General features: G+C 60.1%; 1 protein-coding gene across 10 annotated transcripts in view; it reads left to right on the top strand.

Annotated features, from left to right (window-relative positions):
* The window catches only part of EPB41L1 (erythrocyte membrane protein band 4.1 like 1), a 70,458-nt gene that overhangs the window by 26,774 nt on the left and 19,800 nt on the right, over positions 1 to 23,884 (top strand). For 5 of the 10 annotated variants that reach the window (XM_042800761.1, XM_042800757.1, XM_042800762.1 and 2 more), the window contains 14 exons: positions 11,441 to 11,642; positions 12,359 to 12,523; positions 15,363 to 15,467; positions 15,548 to 15,590; positions 16,248 to 16,323; positions 16,617 to 16,835; positions 16,942 to 17,029; positions 17,353 to 17,505; positions 18,255 to 18,352; positions 18,490 to 18,665; positions 19,100 to 19,248; positions 19,830 to 19,865; positions 21,804 to 21,995; positions 23,338 to 23,436. In XM_042800761.1, the coding sequence (XP_042656695.1) occupies positions 11,460 to 11,642; positions 12,359 to 12,523; positions 15,363 to 15,467; positions 15,548 to 15,590; positions 16,248 to 16,323; positions 16,617 to 16,835; positions 16,942 to 17,029; positions 17,353 to 17,505; positions 18,255 to 18,352; positions 18,490 to 18,665; positions 19,100 to 19,248; positions 19,830 to 19,865; positions 21,804 to 21,995; positions 23,338 to 23,436 (1,782 nt within the window). In that variant the 5' untranslated portion in view covers positions 11,441 to 11,459. Of the gene's footprint in view, positions 1 to 5,367; positions 5,800 to 11,440; positions 11,643 to 12,358; positions 12,524 to 15,362; positions 15,468 to 15,547; positions 15,591 to 16,247; positions 16,324 to 16,616; positions 16,836 to 16,941; positions 17,030 to 17,352; positions 17,506 to 18,254; positions 18,353 to 18,489; positions 18,666 to 19,099; positions 19,249 to 19,829; positions 19,866 to 21,803; positions 21,996 to 23,337; positions 23,437 to 23,884 lie in introns of those variants that run through there. The other 5 variants (XM_042800760.1, XM_042800764.1, XM_032992976.2 and 2 more) reach the window with 4 other exon arrangements.

The raw sequence follows: 23,884 nt of genomic DNA, 5'->3' as shown, positions 1-23,884 counted from the left end.
TTACCCTACGCAACTGAGCACCAGTCCAGTGAAGTGGGGTGCTCCCCTCAGTGAGTGCCTGGATCTGGCCAGTGCATTTCCTGGTGAGCTTTGCATCAGGTCCTGGGTGCCCAGCCGGGTCTTTGGGGACCCTGGGCACTGAGGCTCTGTGCCAGCCAAACTGGAAAATATGAGGTTAGGCAGGAGTGAGCCTGGCTGGTGTGGGAGGTCCCCGGAGGCTTCCCTGAGAAGCAAGGGTTCCCGGGGCACGGCACAGCGTGTCCTGCCCTTTGGGGTGGTGGGAGGCAGCAGGACCCCAGCATGGGCAGCACTGCTGGGGGGTCTGAACGGGTTGAGGTGCATCTCACAGTGCAGTTGCGGTCCTGGGGCAGGACTGGGGTACCTTCTCGTCAGCACCATTTCTTTTTTCTCTGCAGTAGCCCCAGATCTGCCCACGTGGCCTGAGTTCCTGCTGTGTCCCACAGCGTCCCATGGTGTCCTCTGTGTGGAAGGTCAGAGCCGACAAAGGAAGCCTGTATGCTGCTCCTCACCCCACTGCGACTTGCTTTTTCTTCTCTCCACTCTTATCCCTCTTCTATTCCTTCTGGCCTTTAAAACATTTGTCTCTTATCTTTGATAATTGCCTGCAAGGCCTGAACATCTCTGAGGCTTCAGAGCTGTCCTTGCCTTGGAAAAAGTTAAAAAGCTCTCTTCTCTTGTGCCTGGGTGCCCGCAGAGAGAGGGTACGTGTCCTTCTCTGCAACAGCCTGTGAAGCTGCTGCACCGTGGGGGCTGGGGGGGATATTTCCGTGTGTAGGAGAGGGTTCCTCTGCTTCTGCCTTCCCGCTCCTCGTTGGAGCTGCCGGCCGTCACTGGCTGCTCCCTGGTTTGCTCCTGCCCCGGCTGCTCGCGCTGCCCCAGCGGAGCTGGCCCCGTCCGGTGGGTCAGTGCCCCCGACCTGGCTCATTAGCGGGCTGTTGAACCCCGAGATGGGCAGGGGGACCATGCTGCACGTGCTCTTGTTATTTAGTCTTATTTGGTGACGCTCTGGGGTTTCTTAGGGTCCTGATCCTGCTTCGGTCTGGCATCACCGGTGGGGATGAGTTTCACGGCTGTGGAGCCGCAGGGGTACTGTTGCTCCCCTCTCCTGGACATACATTCCTCATGGTGGGGAGAAGGTTGGATGGGGAGAAACCAGAGTGAAGCCTGCATTGCTGTCTTTAGGCATTCAGAAAGCATGAGCCAGGCATTCCTAAAGCAGGGGAGTTGGGTTAAAACTCTCAAATATTCTAAAAACAGCCCCTCCAGCTCTTGCTTTAGCCTGGGCAAACCTCCGAGGTAGGTGCCGATCTCTTTTTTGCTAATACAAGGACACGGCTGAACAGATGGTGACAGGGACAAGTGGTTCAAGTGGGGTGTTTCGAGAAAAGACTGTTTTGGGCATGGACCAGGCATGCCACGCCACAGCCCCTGACCCCTGAATGCTGCCTCTTGCTCGGGCTGTGGAGGGCAGCAGGGGCAGGCACGGGCACGGCGTCCCCACACAGCGTGACCGGCCGTGAGGTGCCTGCGTGTACCCCTGATGGCTGGAGGTTATGAGTAGTGATTAGCCCTCACTTGGATTTAAAGCACTCTGAGGATTAATGTCGAGTTTTCTCCTATGCCTGCCCCTCTTGCCGGGGTGGCAGGCTTGAGTTGGCAGCTGGGTGCAGGCTCTGGGCAGAGGAATGGCTGCAGGATGAGGCCCATCCCAGACACTGATGTGGGAGGCAGGGGGAGAGCATTACTGTGGCTGCTGGGTGACCAAGGCCCGTGTGCCTCAGTTTCCCCTGCTGGGAGCGGGGCAGGCTCCCAGCCTGTGGAGGGTGCTGGCGGTGGGTGCAGGCAGCCCAGCAGCAAGGCAGCGGCTCAGCTTTGCCACCCTCCCTCCTTGCCTGAGCTTCCCGGTGTGGTGGGTGCCGTGATGCCCTGCCCCTGGTGCGCAGGCTCAGGGCAGGGGGGGACGGCCCCCGCGGTGGGGCAGCCCTGGGGGGACACGGCACAGGCAGCAAAGTGCTCTCGCTTCAGCACGGAGGAAAGGGCTGGCGCTGCAGAAGCTCTTGGCGAGTCTCCCGATCCCTGCAGCCCCTTGGCCCCACAGTCCCTGAGTGGGGAAAGCCGTTGTGTCCCCGGGGGCCGGAGAGCCAGCCACGAGCGTGGGTTTGGTGCAAGCCAGGCCCCAGCACCATGCTCTCAGTGCTCTGGACAGCCCTTCACACCATCCCCGAGCTGTGTCGGCCCCTCCTCAACTCTGGGGCTGCGATGCATGGAGGCAGCCCCTTCCTGGGCACGCTGGCAGTACGGCAGCTGTGGGGTACCCTGGAACCCCAGAGCTCCCCATCATCCCTGTGGGCAGGCGTGTGTATGCACCAGGGAGGGCTGTCCTCTGTGAGCCTTCCTTACATGAGAGACCTGCCTGGTGCCTAATGGTCATCAAAAGGTACGTTTTAAAAAAGCCCTTCAAGTTTGGATGAAGTTTTTCAATGGGTTGTCCAGCATTTCCAGGGTAGGCATTGGCTTTGCCAGCCCTCCACCCTCCCCGGTTTAATTTCTACCAAATTAATCAGAAACATTTTGCTGCTCAAAATCAGAGGCTGTAACTGGGATTGCAGGAAAACTTCAGTCAGCTTGTAGATAGAACTGCCCTGTGCAGCAGCCACCTCCCTGTCTTCCTCTGGGTTTGTAAATGCCTCCAAAATGATGGTTGGCAGCCAGCTTTGCTAGGCTGATGGTGAGGGGGGTGACACTAATGCTGCTCCACTAGATCCTCGGCCACTGCCAGGGCTTCCTGCCAAGAAGATGGAGCCAGGCTCTTCTCAGTGGTGCCCAGGGACAGGACCAGTGGCCATGGTCACAAACTGACACACAGGAGGGCCCCCCTGAACATCAGGAAACATTTTTTTCCACTGTGAGGGTGACCGAGCACTGTCTCAGGGAGGTTACGGAGTCTATCTGTGAAGATACTGGAAAGCTGCCTGGACATGGTCCTGGGCAACCAGCTCTGGGTGGCCTCAGTGGAGCAGGGGGTTGGACAAGGTGACCTCTAGAGGTGCCTTCAATCTCAGCCAGCCCATGATTCAGTCCCTGAGCACAGTGTGGTGGCCTCTAGCGTGGGCAGCATGCAGGGGGTTCAGCAGATCGCCGTGGGGTTCTTGATGTGTCGCAGTGCAGGCACTGATGCCACCGGGACCGAGGTGCCAGCAGGATCCCATTTGAAACCTGTTGCTGTTCAGGTCTCCCCAATGCCTTGGGCACCCCGTGGGTCTCAGCAGTGGCAGATTTTGGAGCCAGGGAGACGAGTGTTTCCACAGGCGCCTCCATGCCCGTTAGTGGGTAGCAGGCGCAGTGGATCCCTTCCAGCCTGGCACGCTGGGGCCCGAGCAGCTCCGCCTGGGTGCATCATTGCTTCTTGCCAGGGATGGAGGGAAGGTCCTTTCTGCTCTTGTTTTCCCTAGGCTTCCTTATGGGGCCAGCAAGGGGATCTTTCAAGGGTTTCAGCACTGATCAGAGAGGGGGGATGTCCCATGGTCGTTGCCTGCCCTCCCCCCCAGGCTGGCTTGCTTGATCCCCTGGGGCAGGCAGGCGTGGGACAGTGGCAGCTCCTGCTGCCTCCCTCCTGCTTTGGGCAGCGCTCCCCAGGGCTGGGGAGTTGGGCTGAGCCGGGACAGGGTGGTTGTGCATGACATGATAAATTAGGACTTTCCCATCGCATGTCAGGTCCAATTTGAGGCATGGCTCAGGTCTCGGGGTCTTTGTCTGCTGCTGTGTCTCCTTTTTCCCCTCCTTTTCCTCTCCTGTGTTTCATCTCCTCTCTCAGCCCTGGGCTGACTCTTCCCTCTGCTTTCTGTATCTCCTCCTCCTTGTTCATGTGGCAGCTCTGGACGAGGCGGCTTTACAGTTGTGGGGGGCTTGGAGATGTGTGACGCCATCCCTGACCACAGTGGGAGGGGTGCAGAGCAGCCAAGAACTGGTGGCCCACGGCCCCACACCCCCATGGCCACAGTCCCTCAGGGTGAGGGCGAGGCGGGGTTCAAGGCTGGAAATGCCATCGAGGACGCTGAGACCCCCTTGCACGTGGGGCTGCCTGAGTGCTGCTCCCGTGGGAGCTGCGAGGGCCCATACCTGTGCTGCTGCCCCACCGGGAGCTGGGCAAGCTGTGACCCCAACTGGTCCCTGGCCCAGCTAAAGTCATGAAGGTTGCACTGCCCATGTTTGAGTGTCGGGTTAGGGTGCAAATGGACTATGCAAGGATTTTGGAAGCGAGGGGCTTGCTGCTAAGTGCAGGTTGACTCGTCCTCCGTTGCCACAGGCTTCTGTGTTTTGCTTGAGCAAGACCCCCCTGGCTGTCCTGCTCCCACAGCTCAGGAGTCCCTGTGCAAAGCTGAGCTTGCCACCTGCCAGCACGGTACACACCGGCCTGGTTGAGTGGTGCCTGGCTCCGCAGGGGGCTCGTGGGGAGGGGTGTCAGGGCTGATGCTCATGACTGGGGGGATGGTCCATGAGCATCCCAATCACTGGGTACCATTTGGAGAGCTCATCCTGGTGAGCAACTGGGCAGCTGGGGCTGAGCAGAGTTTCCTCCCTCTGCAGCCAGCGTGGTCAGGCTCTGTATGACTGGACAGTGTGGGTGGGTGCCTGCACCCCGATAGCAGGAGCCTCCTGGGGGTTTGCCAGCGAGTTGCCAGGCTTTGCCTGGGTTGTGCTGCTTCTCCTGGAGCTCCCGATGGCTTGCTGTGCTCCGGAGTTCTCATCAGCATGTAGCCAGACGGGTGAGTGCTACCTGAGCGCTGCTCCTCCTGGCAGTACAACCTGGTAAACGCTACCTGCCTGACCTACAGCCAGCCCTGTGCCCCCCGGCTGCCCAGGTGTGGGGTGCTGGGCAGCACCCGCTGCCAGCCTGCAGCTGCCCTGGCAGTGCCCCCCGCCTGCGCTCGGGGGTTTCCTGCCGCTCCCTGAAGGCCAGAGCTGTCCCCATCTGCGGCGGTGCCAGCGCTGTGCTTTACGGGCCCATCGTGCTGGTGCGTTGCAGGGGAACGAGGCACCTCTGTGGTGCGGTACCGAGCCCCGGTGTTTGCTGTGGAGCGTTGTCCTTCTCAGGGGACAAAGGGGGGGACAAGGAGCCGCGTGCCCTGTAGGCAGGGATGTGCTGGGTGGCACGCTGTGCACGTCACTGGGGACAGGGGCAATGGAAGAGCTTCTGTTCAGCTCTTGCTGCTGGTACATCTCCAGGCTGACTCGTGCAAGTGGGGTACTTGGGTACATGTTTCGGAGGCGGCGCAGGGTTTGCTGCCCTAGAACCCATGTAAGAGTTGGAGGGGTGATGCAGGAAAGCGCCAGATTAACTCAGGATGAAGATGTGTAGCGGGTCCAGCTCCTTGCTGAGTAGCCAGTGCAGGAGCTGAGCTCTCTTTCCCTGCCAGTGCGTGCACAGAGAAGGATCCTGGCAGGATTGCAGCTTGCGCCGGCTCTCTGGTGCCTGGCCCAGGATGAGTCAGGTGTTTGCAGGCGAGGGGGATGGATGGGGCTGGCACCAGCATCCACGCAGGACCCTCCCGCCATGCCAAGGGGCTGCGGGGCGGGCACAGAGCTCCAGGCGAGTGGGGAGCCCGGCAGTGGGATGGGAATGCAGCCCAGTTCCCCGCTCGGCTGCGGTACACATCAATCACTGTGCGGGGGTGTTGGGGTTGGAGAAGAGGCGGCTCTGCAGAAAGCGCTGCCTCGGACGCGGCGGCAGCCTGGCAGCAAGGAGCTGTGCTGGAGGCATGGGGAGCTGGCACCAAGGTAGGGCCGGCCCCGCCATGGAGAAGGCAACTGCGCGGGATGCTCTGCGGTGCTACTGGCTGCCTGTGGGATGCTCTGGGCTTTATCCAGCAGTGGGTGCTGCATGTGCGGAGCACCAGTCCGAGGGGGATGCGGGTCCTGGAGCCTGGGCAAGGGGGATGGGGCACTTTTCCAGCTGGGGAATGGTTTGGGGCAGTGCAGATCTCTGCCCCTGCCAGTCCCACATGAGGAGGAGCAGTTTGTGCAGTCTCCGGGAGCTGGGAACACCCTGTGTTTCTGATCTGCCCCCCTTCACCCTAAAGAGGGCAGCTCATATGATTTTTTGGCCTTGCTGCAGAACAGGAGAGCAATCTGGGCTGCTTGCTGCACTGTGGAGAGGTTTGGGGATTTGCATGTCCCCCAGTGCCAGGTGGTGAGGGCTGGGTGACAGCGGGGCTCAAGGGTGCTCTGTGTTGCTGGAGCTCTGGGGACTGCTTTCCTTGTTCACTGTTTTTGTGTCCCTCTGGGACAGTCCTCCCTGCCAGGGCTCCTCTCATGTTTCCAGGATGGCTGCACAGCACTGCCTGTGCTGCCTGTTCTCTCATCCTGTCTGTCCCCTGCCAGCTCAGCCTCTGCCCCGTGGCAGAGGGGCTGGGTGCTGCAGCTCTGGTGAGCTCCTCTGTTTTTCTTGGGGGCTGGCAAATACCTGTACCATGAAGACCTGTTTTGGCGCTCAGCATGGGGCTTTGCACAGAGACTCGTGACTGTCTGTGTCCAAGATGCTTCAGAGGTGAAGCATCATGGACGGGCAGCATCCTCAGCAGAGTGACGGGAGGAGAGCTGAGCCCAGGAGCAAAGGGGGATGCTCAGCCTTGCAAACCAGCCCAGCAGCAGGAAGTGAAGGGGAAAGCAGGCTTGGGCAAAACCCTGTTTGGAGGTGGCAGGGAAGGAAAGGCTCTGGGAGGGGAGTGCTGCGGAGGCTGGAACCAGGATATGTTGGGGAAGTGCGGGGGCAGAGCGTCTGGGAAAGCTGTGAATCCACACTCCAGCTTGAAGTGGGGGAAGAGGAAAACACCGAGGGAAGGAGGAGCAAGCAGGGAGTTGATGGGAGGAGATTATAGGCATGACAATCAGGTCTACCTCTTATCCTGCAAAGGCTTTCTTTGCAGTTGCCGTTCCCACGTGCATGTTTTGATAACCTGGAGCTCCAACCAGCTCCAGCCATTTCACCCGATCTTTGCCCCGAGGAGAATATCCCCCCGCCAATTTTGGGTCCAACGGCAGCAGAAGTGAGCCAGCTCTTGCTGAAAACCGGCACTGTGCTTGGCCTGCGGCACTGGGGGCCACGGGTGTGGAGGAGTCCTTCAGCCAGTGCCCTGCTCAGAGAAGGGGTCTGGGGAGATGGTGCCTGCAGCCTCCTGCCGCTGCCAGCCTCAGCGCCGGAGCTGCTCTGGCCTTGGCTTCGCTCCCGAGGGAACATGCGTGAGCAAGGCTACGTGCTGGGAAGGGCTGGGTGGGCTGCCTGCCCTGCAGGATTGGGTCCTGCTCCTGCTGGGGGTAGTATTAAGAAAGAACTGAAATGATTTGAGACAGCAATTCCACTGGTCGCAATCGAGTTCGCTGCAGTTGTGGTCGAAACTGTTTCTAAAGGCAAATAGGCCAGTTAAATTGTCCCTTTGGCAGCGTGCTGGGACCCATGTCCCTTCTCAACCCATGGCCCTCCACATCGGGGTCTTCTGGGGGGCTGTCCTTCAAGGTGGGACAGCAGGAGCTGAGTTTTTTATCTGGAAAATCCTGTGTGATGGCAAGTGCTCCACGTGACTGGCTTCTTGCTGTCTGAAAGTGTTTTCTGCCTTTAAATCAGGGATAGTTCCTGCTTAAGGCACAGAGTTGCTCCCAAAGTAAATATCTCCTTTTGAAGCTCTTGAGTGCTGTAGGAAAGTCCCCAGGATAAGATCTAGCTCCCCGGGAGGGAGAAGGGGCTGGGACAGGTCCTACCAGCTGCCTCACTGTGAGTGGCTCGGGTCCCTACCACATCCTGCAGCTGGGTACCAGTAAAAGGGTCTGGGCACCCATGTCAGGGACTGGAGCCTTCCCAGCATGGCTGCAAGCTGAGAGACCGAGAGGCTTCCTGCTGCTCCCCGAGCCCGTCATGCCCTGGGAGCCTGGAGAGGCTTGTTTTTCTCTCTTCCGTGTTCCACACTGCTGGGGCAGGAGCAATGCCACAGGGATGGGCTTGATGGGCCCTTGCTGGGGTTTCCTTTGCAGCCATGCTGAGCCTCATCTCCCTGCTGAGGTGTGGCGACAGGCAGTGCCCGGGAGCCCGTTGGCACCTTCAGTGGCAGGACAGGAGGCAGAGTGTGTGGCGGGGACCGGGGAAGGGGGGGCAGTGGCTGGGGTTCCAGAGCGGAGTGGCAGGAGAAGCCAGGCCACGCTGGAAGCAGGGAGATGGTTCCTGGGGGCTTGGCAGCCCCCTTTGCAGGGGCTCCACCACCCCAGCGCTCCTGTGTCATGCGCTCACCTGCTTCAGCTGAAAGTTAGGGTCCCGGGATCAGGCTCATTGCCCGTTGTCAGAAGGTTTGAACTGGAGCTTAATATGCAAAAGTAGAGCTGACTGGGAGAGATGGGATGAATGCCCTGCTTGCCACCCTTAAACAACCCCCCATAATTTCTTCAGGGACGGGTGGTTCCCAGTGCAGGGAAAAAGCAGTTTGGAAGAAAGTTTAGAAATCTTGAGTGAAAAATTCAGCGTGTTTTTGGCCAAAGTGATGGTTGTCATTTTAGAGATTTCACATTGCTTAAAAAAATCACACACGGAGATCCAAATGGAAGTGGTTGGGAATGATCCATACAGGGATTGGAGCTGGGAGCATGCAACTGCTTGAATTTGCAGTAGAAAAACAGCAGCCCTGTTTCCTCTGCAGAAAAAACACTCCACTGGTGACCTTTGAAATCTTCTCCTGCCCTTGGCTGAGCACTGGGGGCTGTTAGGAGAGAGAAGCTGAGCTGATGTTTCTCAGGGGCCGGTGGCAGGTCGTCCTGCCTGTTCTGGCCAGGAGAGCATGGGCCTGGGGCAGGGAGGTGAAATCCTGGCTCTTCTGGTGTGGACCAAGTCCCTCTGCGGTGACCACGCGGTGCTTGCACAGCCGGCGTGGCCAGCAGCAGTGCCACTGCCCGCCAGCCGCCGGGCAGGGCTGCTCCCGGGCAGGCTGAGCCCGGCTGGGCTGCGGGAGGTGCGGGGCTGGCTCCCTCGTCTTCCCTGCCTGTCCCTTCCCTTGCCTCTTGTCTGTCCCCTCCCACCCCCGGGGAGCCGGTTTCAGCAGTTTTTCTGGGTAAGGTTTCACATCTCTCCGTTGTGCTGAGGAGACACCTGAAGGGCAGAGGTGGGACGTTGCCTGCGATGTGAGATGTGTTTTCTTTGTAAAAGAAAGTCAGCAAGTTTGCGGGTGTCCTGAACTGAGTGGTGCAGTTGCTTTGCCAGAGGGAAGGGATGCTGTCCAGAGGGACCTTGGCAGGCTGGAGGAGTGGGCTCCGGTGAACCTCATGAAGTTCAGCCAGGCCAAGTGAAAGGTCCTGCACGTGGGTTGGGGCGATCCCCAGTACCAGCACAGACCAGGGGATGGATGGACTGAGAGCAGCCTTGCGGGGAAGGACCAGGGGATACGGGTGGGTGACAAATGGGATGTGAGCCGGCAGCGTGTGCTCACAGCCCAGAAAGCCGACCGTGTCCTGGGTGGCATCACAGACAGCACAACCAGCAGGTCGAGAGAGGCGATTCTCCCCTTCTGCCTCATCCTCACAAGGCCCCACTTGGAGTACTGCGTCCAGCCCTGGGGTCCCCAGGGCAAGATAAACATGGACCTGTTGGAGGGGGTCCAAAGGAGGTCACGGAAACGGAGTACCTCTCCTGTGAAGAAATGCTGAGAGAGTTGGGATTCTTCAGCCTGGAGAAGAGAAGGCCCCAGGGAGATCTTATTGCAGCCTTTCAGTACTTAAAGGGCGCTTATGAAAAAGATGGAAAAAGACTTTACCAGGGCCTGTAGTGACAGGACAAGGGGCAACAGTTTTAAACTGAAAGAGGATAGGATTAGACTGAACATAAGGAAGAAATATTTTATCATGAGGGTGGTGAGACAGTGGACCAAGCTGCCCAAAGAAGTTGTGGATGCTCCATCATTGGAAGCATTCAAGGCCAGGTTGGACGGGGCTTTGAGCAACATGATCTAGTGGAAGGTGTCCCTGCCCATGGCAGAGGGGTTGGACTGGATGGTCTTTGAAGGTCCCTTCCAACCCAAACCATGCTGTGGTTCTAAAAGTGGTCTTTCCCTGCCTGCCTTCAGTTGTGGTCCTGACTGGAGTCTTACTCTCCCATACCTGCTAAAACAGCACTTAGGTAGTTGGGACTTACAGGAGGTGATGGTGGTGGGATATCATGTCACCAAACAACTTCTCCCCAGCCCCAGGGTGGCTGGGTCTGTGGCCTGGAGCTGTGCTGGGACCTCATCCCTGTGTTAGTGCCGCTGGGGCTGGGGCAAAGCCTGGGGTTTGGCAGCTCAGGGAGAAGCCATCTGCCTGCCCATGCCACGTGGGCCATCATTCCAGAAACGGGGATCAGAAATATCCTGTATGAGCTTCCACACTCCAAAGAAGTGCGGTTTTTCTGGTGTTGCAGGCATTACTCAGGGCTGCTCGTGTGGCTGCTCTGGGGGCAAGGTGGGTGATGTGACTGTGGGCGGATGCTCTGAGCTGGCTTGTCCAGCTGCAGCTGCTGTGACAGCCCACGGGCTCTCTGGTGGCAGCCATCCCAGCTGGTCCTGCGCGGCTGGACGTGGCGTGGGGAGCTGCTGGGGCCCGAGCTGCCCGAGTGGCAGATGGGTGACAGTCACAAAAGGTGCCCAGTGACCTGTGTGCACATGGACTGTCCCAGGAGCCCTTGCCAGCCCCGCGCTGCATTTGCATAAAGGTCTCAAAAACATAAAGGTTGCAAAAGCATGTTCCTGAGCATCCCACACAGAAAGTGCCTTCCCCGTCCCTGGTTCCTGGCCCTGGGTTTGTTTGTGCATCTTGCACAGGACAGGCAGCTGGAGCTGGAGGCAGGTTTTGTCCTGCCACTGCTCAGGGTCCGGCCACGCCGGCCGTGGGAACCCAGCGTGCTCCTGCTTCTGGGAAGTCCAGAGGGGAAAAAAACAGCCATCCCGGATGCAACATGTGGAGTTGTCCATGTGTGCAATTTCCTGTGTCAGTGCAGCCTTTAACCTGAGACACAGCCTGGTTTTTCCTCCCCGAATAAAACCTTCCACTCATAAAAAAATACTAGCGAAGACACTGAAGGCCCCAGGGCTGGGGGGAGCCGCGGGTTACGGCCAGCCCCACTCCCTGCTCTGGGCGCAGGGATGTGAGCCCAGTGCCCTGACCGCGGTGGGTCCCTGCCACCAGTGTCCCTCCCCACGCCACCGGCTCTTCGCCTCAACTGAGTATGAAATCCTGACGCCCTGTGCCGCTGCCACCGGCCCTGTGCGAAGCCGCTCCCTGGTGCGGACGGGGAGCCGGTGTCTGGCAGCGGGTCCCACGCCTGCCCGTGCAGCCGGGGCACCGCGGGCATCCTCCATCCCCACGCGCCCGGGTGACGCCTCCTGTCTCTCCCGGTGGGTGGTGGTGGCAGAGCAGGGTGACCGGCGGTCATGACGACGGAGACGGGCCCCGGTTCGGAGGTGAAGAACACGCAGGAGGAGGCGCAGCAGCAGCAGCAGCAGCTGGAGGCAGCCGCGCACGGCCCCACCGCCGCCGCTGCCAACCCCGCCGGCCGCGACGCTGAGGCCAGTGAGAAGCCCGGGGCACAGCCTGATGCCCGAAATATGGAGCCGGTGAGTGGATGACAGCCGGGTGCCGTGAGGTGTGGCGGAGAGGAAAAGGGGATGTGCCGCTGGTTTCTGCTGCCCATCGCCATGTCCTTGCTGCAGCATGGGGGCTGCAAGGAGCCTGGTGAGGGGTGCACCTCCCCTGTGCTGTCAGCCCCTCGGGGGAAAAATCCCTGAGGGGAGTCCCCTACAACCAGGGCAGTGGATGGGCTCTGCCAGCTGCCTGCACAGGTCCTTGCAGACAGGACAGGCGGAAGGAGCAGTACGGCAGCCCAAAGTTCTGACTGTGCTGGGAATGGCACTGCTGCAGCTGCCCGCCAGGGCAGGGGGAGGAAGCGGGTGGCCTCGTGTCCCAGGATCACCCCCATATCAGCCTCAGAGCGGCTGCACCCCAATGTCAGCCTCAGAGGTGCTGGGGAGCTGAGCTGCTGCCAGCAGGCACGGTGCTGCCTTGGCCCTGCCCGCTGCACCAGGCAGTTGGGCAGCGAGGTTTTGGGTGCTGAGCTGACCCCGGGCTCGTGAGTGTCCATTTTCCAGGGACCCTGCTTGTGCCGGCAGTATAGGGTGGGGGAACTGGGCTTGGCTGTGGACTCCCAAGAGGTCATCAGCCTCCCCTACCATCAGCTGGCCTCTTCCACCTGCTGTTGGAGGGTTTTCCCCGTCTGTCTGTCCGTCCATCCTGGCACTGGTGCCAGGTAACCCTGTGTGCCTCCCCGCTCCAGGGCACAGAGATGGAGGAGAAGGACTACAGTGAGACGGATGGGCTCTCTGACAAAACAACCCCCAGCAAGACCCAGAAGTCACCCCAGAAAACCACCAAGAAAGTGAAGAGTGCCCTCTGCAGAGTGACCCTGCTCGATGCCTCTGAGTATGAATGTGAGGTGGAGGTGAGTCCCAGCCTCAGGGGGCTGCACTGGCACCAGGGGGGGGACACATCTCAGCCCAGGGACCCTGCCCAGCACAGCGAGTCCCTGATGTCAGGGCTCTTTGAAGGACAGCTTTGTAGTACCTCGCTCCTAGGGAAAAGGATTTACAGAAATAGCCGTTTAAGTTGAAATTTCAAAATGCGAAAAAAATCTGGAAAGACAGACCCTAGCAGGGAATTTCAACCCAGTGAATCCAAATTTGGCAGCTAGTCACATTGGAAGGTGTCTAAAAAGCAGAAGCTTAATAGATGGGGGATAGAGCTCTGCCTAACAATATGTGCACAACACATCCATGTGCCAGCATGTCTGCTGGCACCTCAGGAGCGCAGCGTGTTGGCTGTCCCACATGCTAAGATGAAGGATGTGTGTGCACGTGTTGGTGTGAAGAGGCTGACGCACGTGGACCCTCATGGCTGCCCCAGGCAGGTTTGCATCCAACCTCTCCGTGTTCATCTTCTCATCCCGTGCTGTCCCTCCCCATAAAGCCAGCCAGGGACCGCATGGGGAGGTGCGTTAGAGCCTGGCGGTGTCGTGTGAGCGTGCGTACGTAAGGGTGATGCACGTGCCCATCCCTGTAGCTGCGTCCTCGTGTGAGCAGGCCGGGTGCTGTGCCCAGGCAGGCGGTCCAGCACCCTGCTCTGGGTGTGTGGGCCGCCCGCTATTTGTACAGCGTCACACGTGGGTGGTGTGGGCGTGCCCAAGCGCATGCGAGTGTGTGCTGGGGAGCACATTTCCCTTGTAGTGGCTGTCACTGCAGGGAGGGACAGAGGGGACCGGCGCCTGTCAGTGGGTGCCTTGGCACTGGGGGATGCTGCAGAGCTGCTTCAGCTGCTGACAGCCTGGGGACCTCTCCCTGCTAGGACAGGCTGGGGGACACCCAGGATTAAATCAAGAGTTGAGGCTGGTTTTTGTGGCAGGGTCCTGTGGCCCTGCTGCAGGGGCAAAGGCAACTGGGAGGAGTAGTTACTGGGAGCGCCCGTTTCTGTCCCCAGCACTTGCTGCTGTCTCCTGCCTGCAGGTTGGGGAAGGCAGCGCTGCTCTGACCTGCAGCACCATCCTGGTGGGAGGGCCATTTTTAAGGACTGGCAACTTTGCTTAAAAACTCAAAAGCTGAGGTTGTTCAGGAGCAGAAATCCCGGAACCTTTGCCAGGGAGACCTTTGCTCTTGCTGCTGGTGAGTGGGCAGACGGGTTTTTGTTGGCAGCAGCTCAGAGCTGGCTGCGTGGAGCGGATCTGCATCTGTATGCAGGTCCTACCTCCCCCAGGTCTCGACTGCATGGGATTGATGAATGTAAGGAGCATGGCTGCCTGCTCGCTGTGCCTGCCTGGGATGAGTGAGCACCCCGAGGCAGCTGGCAGTCCGGGGGTCTGGCCCCAAGCCCGTGACAGAGGCAGCAGCACCTTTGATCTCTGCGCCCCAGCAGCCCTGACTGTCACTTTAGTGGTGAAATCTGTCACAAAGCTGTAGAAAGATGGGTTGTCATGAAGATGAAAGCCCTTCCGAAAAAGAAAAGGAGCAGAGCACCCCAGAGACTGTGGGGGGAGGCTCATGGGGCACAGGAGCTGCCTGTGGAAGCTCCGAGGTATTGTCCTTCCCCTGGCTCTCCCGGTAGCATTGATCAAGCAAAACTGGCATGTAAGCAGAAACCTGGGTTGCAGCCTTGCTGGCAGCTTCGTGAACAGAGCAGTGCCCCTCACCGGGAGTGGGTAGGGACGAGCTCTCTGCTGTTGCAGTGCAGAGGATGGGGTCAACTTTAAGAGAGCTGCGGCTCCCTAAAAAAGCCACCTGGGGCATAGGGGAGAGGGTTTAGTGTAGAAAGGCTGGTGCTGCATTTCTTCTTTCTTTCTTGCAGGCCCTGTGGGAATAGTTGTGTCTTGCCCACATACTTAATTAGGGCTTAATTCAGTAAACATCAAAAAGGGGAGTCAGACTGTTCAGTGTGACACCCCAGCACGTGCCATGGGTGAGCCCCTGCCTTCAAAACCTGGGTCAACAGGAGGAAGGAGACCCAGGAAGGGTGACTGCAGCTGCTGGAAAAGCTTTGCAGGGCAGCAGGAGTGCAGGGCTGCAGCTGGAGGCACTGAGCCTCCGGGGCCATCCATGGGGCGTGTGTTGAAGCTGCTCGGATAAATGGATTCCTTGGAGAGGGGAGATGGCAGCTGCCAGGCTGGAAGGCTGTGAACACGGCAGAAACGCACATGGGAGGGGTTGTTCCTCCATCAGTATGAGCAAGCCCGGGCCTCGATGCCACCAGTAATGAAGGGAAATTCAGGGCAACTCAAAGGACCAGACAACGAGGGTGCCCTCCATCCCTGCACGTGGCTTGGACTCCTCATGGCTCTCGTTTGTCCTGCCGTGCTTTGTGACCCAGCCACCACTGCCACCAGTGGGGAGGGTGTTGGGAAGGAGCTTGTCCCAAAGGCAGCACTGGGGCTCTTTTGTCCCAGCTCGCTGGTTTGGAGTGGAGGTGCGGGGGCTGGCTGGACCCCTCTCTAGTTGGGCATCGCTACCTCCTGGTGTGATGGAGGATGAGCCGGGGGGGCCCCAGCTCCCCCTGACCTGCCTGCACTGCTCTGGGCTCGACCGTGCCCCGTGCCCGCAGCCCAGAGCAGTGCTGCCGGGTGAGAGGGCCGCTCTCAAATGCAGCCCAGCTCCTTTTGTTGGTGGCCTGGAGGGCCAGGACTACCCTGGCCCTCCCCAGTGCTCCCTACCTGCGCCCAGAGGGTGCTGCCTGTGCCCGCCCGGTCTCCCAGGAGCCCAAGGAAGCCAGCTCACCAGCAGTCTCCATGTCTCTGACAGAAGCATGCCCGAGGCCAGGTCCTCTTTGACATGGTGTGTGAGCACCTCAACCTCCTGGAGAAGGACTACTTCGGCCTCACCTTCTGCGACTCGGACAGCCAGAAGGTGAGCACAGGGGGGATCCCTCTGCAGCCACCCCCTCCATGGTGGGGGGCCCCCTCTGACCTGCTGTCTCCTCGTTGCAGAACTGGCTGGACCCCTCCAAGGAGATCAAGAAGCAGATCCGCAGTAAGTGCCCGGGCAGAGTCCACCCTCCCCAGCCCTGGGGCGTCCTGTGGGGCTCCCGGATGGCTTGGCTGGAGGAGTCCCTGGGGGGGGACCTTTGGCAGCTGGCCTGGGGACAGGCATGCTGTTGCTCATTAAAGCTGCCTGCTACTCACCTCTCCTCTTACTCGTGACAGGCATGGGGGGCAAAGCACCCCGTCTGTGCCACTGGAGAGCTGGCTGAGACCTGGTCCCTCTCTGGGCACCGTCCCCACTTGCCCTGAGCAAGAAGGACATGGATAGGGGGAAGAGTGAGGGGCGTGCTGGGACAGGTCCTGGGATGCCTTTGCCCACGATGTTGCCTTGCTGGGGCAGCAGAAGGGCTGTTGCCCAACGTGTCACCTTCTGGGACATGTGAGGCTTTTGCCGTGACACTGGCAGTCACGCTGAGCTGATGGCTTCTGAAGTTGCGATGTTTTTCTCCCCAGCTCTTTGGGGATTAACCAAGTCGTGCTGGAGTCCCGGTGACTGTTCTCCCAGCAGCTTCTGGAGCCTCCTTGTCCCTGCCCTGTGCCAGGCTTGGGGAGGAGTTGAGGGACCCTGAGTAGGTGCTTGGATGCTCCTGCATGACTGTGTGCAGTCAGCATGGGTGCTGCCCTTACTGCTCTCTCTTATCCCTAGGTGGACCCTGGAACTTCGCCTTCACTGTGAAGTTTTACCCTCCAGACCCTGCCCAGCTCACGGAGGACATCACAAGGTGAGGACCAGCCCCCCCATGGTCGCAGCTGCTGGGGCAGCTCCCAGGGGACTGGCTGGGAGCATGTGGAGGGGCAGGGCTCAGGCAGGACATGGGCAGCCGGGGGATGTCTGGGGGCTCACTGCCCTCCCACTGCATGTGGCGTGTCTAAATCGTGCAGAGTGGGGCCGGGAAGGTGGCCATGGGAGGTGACAGTCCCCGCAGAGGGCAGTGCAAAGTGGGGTGCACAGCCCCAGCCTGCCCCGGAGGGCACGCGCCTCGGCCCCGCTCTCACCCTCTGCCCCCTCCTGCAGATACTACCTGTGCCTGCAGCTCCGTGCAGACATCATCACGGGGCGCCTGCCCTGCTCCTTTGTCACACATGCCCTGCTGGGCTCCTACGCTGTGCAGGCCGAGCTGGGTGACTACGATGCTGAGGAGCACATGGGCAACTACGTCAGCGAGCTCCGCTTCGCCCCCAACCAGACGCGGGAGCTGGAGGAGCGCATCATGGAGTTGCACAAGACCTACCGGTAAGCCCCGGGAGAGGATGGGCTGGTGGTGAGGAAGGCACCAGAGGGGTGGCCCACAGCTGGTGGGGCGCCCGGCCATGTGTCCCCCTCTCTTGTCTCCCTGCAGGGGAATGACTCCCGGGGAAGCAGAGATCCACTTCCTGGAGAACGCCAAGAAGCTCTCCATGTACGGGGTGGACCTGCACCATGCCAAGGTACGGGGCCAGGGGGCTGCCGGAGTGATGGCTGGTGCCACCCCATCCTGCCCTGCTGCCTGCACCCCCCTCCCTGCCCAGCCTCTTCCTCCCACAACAAAGGTTCAGCAAGGACACGATCCTGGGCAGCCAGCTCTGGGTGGCCCTGCGTTGGACCAGAAGACCTTCAGAGATCCGATAGCAACCAGTCTGATTCAGTGACCTCTCTGTCGGCCGGTCTCCCGCAGCAGGGCACTGAGCAGGAGGGAGTGTGGCACTGCTGGCCAGACTGGTTCTCAGCGGGCAGCTGAGCAGTCCCCTCCTGTCCCTCTTGCCTCCTCCAGGACTCAGAGGGCATCGACATCATGCTGGGCGTCTGCGCCAACGGCCTCCTCATCTACAGGGACCGGCTGAGGATCAACCGCTTCGCCTGGCCCAAGATACTCAAAATTTCCTACAAGAGGAGCAACTTCTACATCAAGATCCGCCCGGGTGAGGTGGGTGCCATGCGCCAGTGTGGCCCTGGGGCATGGCAGGGTGCCTGCCCTGCTGGACTGCCCCAAGGGTCCCAAGTTAGTGACCATGCTGGCCAAGAGACCACATCTCCTGTGGCGCTTGGAGGCTTTCAGCAAGTTCTTTCTTGTTCCTGCTCTCATTTTCTCACTGGCAAAATGACTTCAGCAGGCTGAGGGCACCCCAGGCTCCTTTTCCCACCAGCCAGATGCTGTGACGCCCCTGGTATCAGGAGGTTGCCCAGGACGGGGATTAAGGGCCCTTTTTGATGTCTCTTCCGTGCTTCACAAAAAAACATTAGGAAGCTTTTTTGTTTGTTTTCCAACTTTATTTTCACTCTTTTCACTTTGATGTGCACTGATGGGAGAATGCATTTCCATCCATGTTTTTCAGCAGGCGGGAGGGCAAGGACAGTGCATCTAAAATGGAGAGTGATGCTGTCTTGCCAAAATGAGCTATAAAAGGTTTTTGTTTCTTGAGGGGATTTACCTTGCACTGAAAAGCTATTTATAGTTGAGGAAAGTGCTTAGGCCAAAAGTGTGGGGGGCGTGATCCCACCATCCAGTGGGGCTTGGCATGAACCTTTCCAGCATTGCTTTGGAGAATACTTGTTTTTAGCACGGTCATGGCTCCTGCCAGGGAAACCTGAGGGCCTTGGCAAGGCAGGTCCCATCCCATCATGTCCTCTTAGGGCAGGATCTGCCTGTAACGGCGTGTCTCTGTCTCCCTCAAGTACGAACAGTTTGAGAGCACCATTGGCTTTAAGCTGCCCAACCACCGCTCTGCCAAGCGTCTCTGGAAGGTCTGCATAGAGCATCACACCTTCTTCAGGTGAGGAGACCTTCTCCAGGCCTCCCTTCTCGGAGGCAGACGTGCTCCTGCCTCTGTTGCAGTGGGTACCCGTGGGGGGCAGCACCGGAGGGCCTGGCTGGGGCTTGCTGATGGCACTCCACCTCTCTCACCCCTAGGCTGGTGTCCCCAGAGCCACCCCCCAAGGGCTTCCTGGTGATGGGCTCCAAGTTCCGCTACAGCGGGCGGACACAGGCGCAGACACGGCAGGCCAGCGCCCTCATCGACCGCCCGGCTCCCTTCTTCGAGCGCTCCTCCAGCAAACGGTACACCATGTCTCGCAGCCTTGACGGAGGTATGCCCCAAATTGGGGAGGGGGAGGGAGATTGGTCGGCTGGCGGGAGCAAAGCGGGGGGATGCTGTTCAGCTCATCTCTGTGAGGTGTTTGGCTGCTTTGGCAGGGTTACGGCAGCCATCAGGCTTCCTTCTGGAGGCTGTCCCCGACTGCATCCCCGTGGCAGAGGGTCTGAACTCACCTCAAGTGATAGCTCAGGCTGTGCATGAGCAGGGGGATATGACAGGGCTGGGGTCAGGCAGCTTGGGGATGGGGCTGCCCCTGGGACCCCTGGGGCTGCCCGGAAACCCTGGGACCAGCTGTCCCTATTCGGGGTGTTGAGGGCTCCTTGGCCCTCAGGTCTGAGCTGGCAGGGTTGGGGCGGGGGCTGAGGGGCTGAGGTGGGGGCTAGGGGTGGAAAGGCTGGGGTGACCCAGGCTCTCCCCCACGGACAGAGTTCTCGCGCCCAGCCTCTGTCAGCGAGAACCACGATGCTGGGGCAGAGGGCGAGAAGCAGGATGAGGATGGTGAGTTTGGCAGCAGGAGACGGTCCGAGACGGAGGACGAGGAGGTGACCACCCCAACGAAAATCAAGGAGCTGAAGGTACAGCTGAGGCAGGCAAAGGAGGGTGGATGTCAAGGGGTAGGCTGGCTCATACCTGGAGAGGGCAGGCAGGGGACTGGGCACAGGCAGCAGGGCTGGGATGCAGGCAGGAGGGGTCACCCTGGGGCACGGTCCCCTGCAGCCCTTTCTCTGCCAGCTGTGCCCCAGGCTGGTGGGACCCTTGGGACGTAGCTCTTGGCCTCACTGGTGGAAATGGGGCTGTCACCGGGGCTCAGCTCAACTCTGATTCCCCAGCGCCATCCAGGTGGTCTCAAGGCTTGTCCCCAGCCAGGGCTGGACCTGGGAGCAGCCCTGCTCTGGGGCAGGGATGGGGCTGGGGACAGGCCAGGCACACCAGCGCCCACTCGTGCCTGCCACTGCCTAGGCACAGCCCACCCACTCCCTGCCCCGGCCCTCGGGCTGGCCTAGGGACACCCCAGCCCATTTCATCCCCACGCTGCGAGGGGAGGGGGGGTCCGGTCCTTCTGCACCCTATCAGCCCATCAACTTAACTGTGATGTTTGTGACAAGTTCCCTCGACTGACCCTGCTGGTTACTTTCAACCCTCTCTTTGCTGCCAGCTGGAGCACGAAACAACCCCCAGGCACAAGCAGGAGGTATTCTCTCTCTGGAGTATCTTAGTCCTCATCGGTGCATCATATTGTCCATCCTTTCCAAAGCAACCCTGTGTGTCACCCTATTTACTGGAATACAAGATGCACCAGGGCAGGGGGTTGGATGCTAGAGAAGCCCGATGAGCAGACAGCTGGGGATCTGCCCCAGCGTGCACACGGCATCTTCTATCCCACTAAGTAAGGTAGTCCTGACTGTACGTGTGAGCAAGAGCCCTCCCAAGGCGCAACGGCCAGGCCCCCGTGCCGAGTCCTTGGCCCGTTGGGAAGACCTGGCTTCCGCTCGTGTTACTGACTCCGCCGTGTCCTCGCCTCGTGTCTCCTCTCCGTCCAGCCCTGCAGCCCTAGCTCTCCTGTGGAGGCCGATCCCACCGCTCCCGCACCCGTGCTCTGCTTTTGCTGGACCCCACCTGCCTCCATCGCCTGCCCTGCGCGGCGGCCGGGCGCTCCGGCAGCCCCCCGCTCCCGCAGCGTGGCTCCCCTCCCCGGGGAGCGGGGCCGGAGCTCCGCGCTGCGCTGCCACCCCGCCCCGCCGCCAGCCCAGGGAGCTGCCTCCCACTCCTGCTCAGCTGCCCGTGGGGGCAGGCGCTGGCACCCACACCCTGTGCCGGGGGACCTGCCTGCATCTGCCCGGCCTGAGCGAGCTGCCATCGAGCAGAGGGAGGCTGTGCCCCTGCATCAGGAATGAGTCATCCCAGCCTAAAATCCACAACAGCTCCCCGGGGGGGGGGGGGGGGTTTCCCCTCCGCTCACAGTGGGATGTAGATCCCTCACTGGAGCTGTTGACGGGGGAAAACGTGGCCAAGAGATGAAGTTTGCCATGCTGGCACCACACAGCCCTCGCCGCCCTGCTTGGCACCGCGGGGCAGACCCCGCTGGGGCAGTGGGCACCGGTCCCGGTCCCTCCCCTGCCCCCCTCATTGCTCACCCCGCTGCATGTGCATGTGCTGCTCCCCCCGGCCCCTGGCGCACCCTGAGCCCAGAGGTGGGCAAACCACGAAGCACTTCTCCACATCTCAGACACGCGGGTCCATGGGGGGAGTTTTTTCATGAGTTGCACTGAGCCTTCAGGATCTGGAAAATTTGGTAGGGCTTTTCGTGGGACTCTCTTGGGTCTCTTGAGCTGGTGCGGAGGAGAAATACTGGGGAGGTATTTTAGGTGACTCCTTTCGAACCTCAAAAGAGGTTTGAGCTTGAGTTTGAAGCAGAAGCCCGGGTTCTTGCTCTTGCTGGTTCTTGCTCTGAGCCAGTTTGCCCACCTCTGTGGCAGGATGAGGGGAGCCACCCTGGTGCCTGTATCGTGACAAAACGATGCTCTAATGCCTAAACCCCACCTTGCACTTGAGCGCTCTGAGCTGTCCTCTCTCCACAGGAGGCCAGACCCCACCCCAGGCTGGTCCATGGTGGTCCAGGCTCGGAGCCATGCTGGACATCTCCTTCCAGCCCTTGATCCCCTGCCTTTGGCAGAAGCCCACTTCGAAGGAGCTCTGTTGCCAATGCCGGTTTCCTGCCCTGCTGGGACAGAGGCTCAGGCTCCCTTTGTGCCTGGCAAGGGAGAGCAGCAGAGGAGGCTGCTGGTGATTCCAATAGGGCCCAATCCTTTGCTGATCCCAAGAGAGAGCCCACTCTCTTCCTCCCAGTGGCTTAGCTTGTCCCCAACAGGCTGTGCTGGAGATGCCGAAGGGGCATGCCGTGCCCTTCACGGAAGCCTGCCACGCACGTTCAGCCACGTACTGCCTTTTTGCTGCTCCCTGCGATGGTCTTAGTGAGAACTGCAGGCCAGGGTGCTCTGACACGCTGTTCATTTGGCTGAGACCCCAAATTCAAGCCCAGTGTGAAGCAAACCCTCCCAGTGCCCCTGCTCATATCTTTTGCCTTGGCTGCTGCTTTAATCGTAGTTATCTTCCTCTCTCCTTCCCTAAGTTTTTAGACAAGCCAGAAGATGTTTTGCTGAAGCATCAGGCCAGCATCAATGAGCTGAAAAGGACCCTGAAGGAGCCCAACAGCAAGCTGGTTCACAGGGACCGGGACAGGAGGCTGCCTTCCTCACCAGCCTCTTCCTCACCCAAGCATGAGGATGAAACGCCAAAGGGAACCCCAGAAAAGGCCAGCGAGGTTTGTTCTGCTGCTTCTCTTACGGAGGGGATCAGGTCGTTTGCACAGAGGTGTTCCTTGGTTGCTGGGCTCTGGGCCTCTGCCTCCTGGGCTACCCTGGGGGAGCATGGTGGAAATTATGTTTTGGGGACATGGGGTGGAGGGAGAGGCCTTTGGCCAGGCCGTTGTCTCTTAAGTTTTGTAATGAGCTAGCCGTTTTCACACTGCTGGTAGTGACCTCGTCCTTTTCTGGAGGGCTGTGTTTTGGGGGTCCCTGAGGGTTGGGTTCTGGCTTTGTTGGCACATGACACGGGGCTTTCCTCGCCCCTCGTACCAGCAGGGCTGCCGTGTGGCAGTGCCCGGTGCAGCTCTCGCCGGGGGGGTGTCCTCAGCCAAGCAGGACCAGGCGCCTGCGCAGAGGTGCCCCGTGGTGCTCTCACCAGCCGGGACCGGGGTGGTGGGAGTAGGTGGAGGGGTGAGCAGTGCTGCTCTGGCATCCTGCATGCACATCCCCCCCTCCGGGCGTTTTGCCCGCTGGCTTTGCGGTGGGACCGTGAGTGTGAAAGGAAGGTGTCTGGGGAGCTGGGACTGGGGGTTCCAGGACGTGCAGAGCCCCTGGTGCTGCGTGAGGGGCACGGATGTGGTGCAGCTGGGTGCTCTGTGGTGCTGGGTTCCAAGTTGGCCTGGTATGGGCAGCGTGTGGCAAGGCCATCCCTGCTGCCAGCCTGGATCCTCTGCCATGGACCCTCCCTGCTTACTCTCCCCTCCGTGGTGTCCTCTCCCCCGCAGGGCCTCTGGAGCCAGTCCTATGCCCACACCAGTGGGCATGGCTCCAGGCAGCGTGGATGCCACACGTGGGGCTCGCTTTTTCCTGGCTCCCTCCTGGGACAGTCTTGCAGAGCAAGTGGGGACGTGGGGCTGGGCTGCGAGGAGGGTGCAGGGCACTGCAGGGCTCCTGGGCCAGGGGCTCTCTCTGCAGGGGATTTGTGATGTGCACCTTCGTGTGCTGGTCCCCGGCACTGACCAGAGACCCGGGGCTGCAGGATGAGCCGGGCAGAGGTGAGCCCTTCACCCAAGCACTGAGCTGGGAAGAGGAAGAGGGACTTCACCCCACATCTCTTTTACAAGCAGATACATGAAGTGCAGAGATGTAAATGGAGCACCTAGAGCTGGCATAGCTGTGACCTCTGTTCATCCATCCATCCATCCACGCATCCATCTGCCCATCCACCTACCCACCATTTGTTCCTTCATTCCTTCTCATGTGCTCTCTCTCTCTCTCTCTCTCTCTCTCTCTGTGTCTCTCTCTGTCTCTGTCTCTCTCTCTTTCCCTGTGGGTGCTGGGGTTTCCATGCTGGCACAGACGATGGAAGAGGACACCCTAGACGATATTGCATCTGAGCACGGAGCTTCCCTAAGCATGGAGTCTTTCACGCAGAAAAGCCTTGTCTCCTCTCCTGAGGTTGTCATCATCCTCCTTCTCTCCCCACCCCTCCCTCTCACAGTTTGCCCCCCCGTGGGGCCCTCTGGCCTGCCGAGGTGGCTCCTGCCCTCTGAGCAGAGCTTGAGCCGATCGCTGGCCCCCCGGGGTGGGTCCCCTCTCCAGCGATGGGCAGGATCCCTCGCCAGGACGGGGATGTTGGTGAAATCTGCTCCTACTGTTTCTTCTGGGCTGTGAGACAGGGCCCTGGGAGAGACCTTCCAGCAGAACCCTGCCATGCACCCCTAGGTCTGGCTGAGCGCTGGGGCCACGCTGGAGGCTAGTGCTGGGGGTCCCGAGGCAGTGCTGACCCTGTGGCACAGGCACTCTGCGGGCGGCTGCTCCAGGTGCAAGCAGGCAGGTAGCTACAAGCTGTCTTTAGCAATCCCTTGTGCTTTCCTTCCACTTTGGCTACGGTTACAGTTCCTTG

Source organism: Tyto alba, unplaced genomic scaffold, assembly GCF_018691265.1.
Source record: "Tyto alba isolate M040663 unplaced genomic scaffold, T.alba_DEE_v4.0 Super-Scaffold_33, whole genome shotgun sequence".
Lineage (NCBI taxonomy): Eukaryota > Metazoa > Chordata > Aves > Strigiformes > Tytonidae > Tyto > Tyto alba.
Note: the sequence above shows the minus strand (reverse complement) of the source record. Positions and strands in the feature narration are given on the sequence as shown.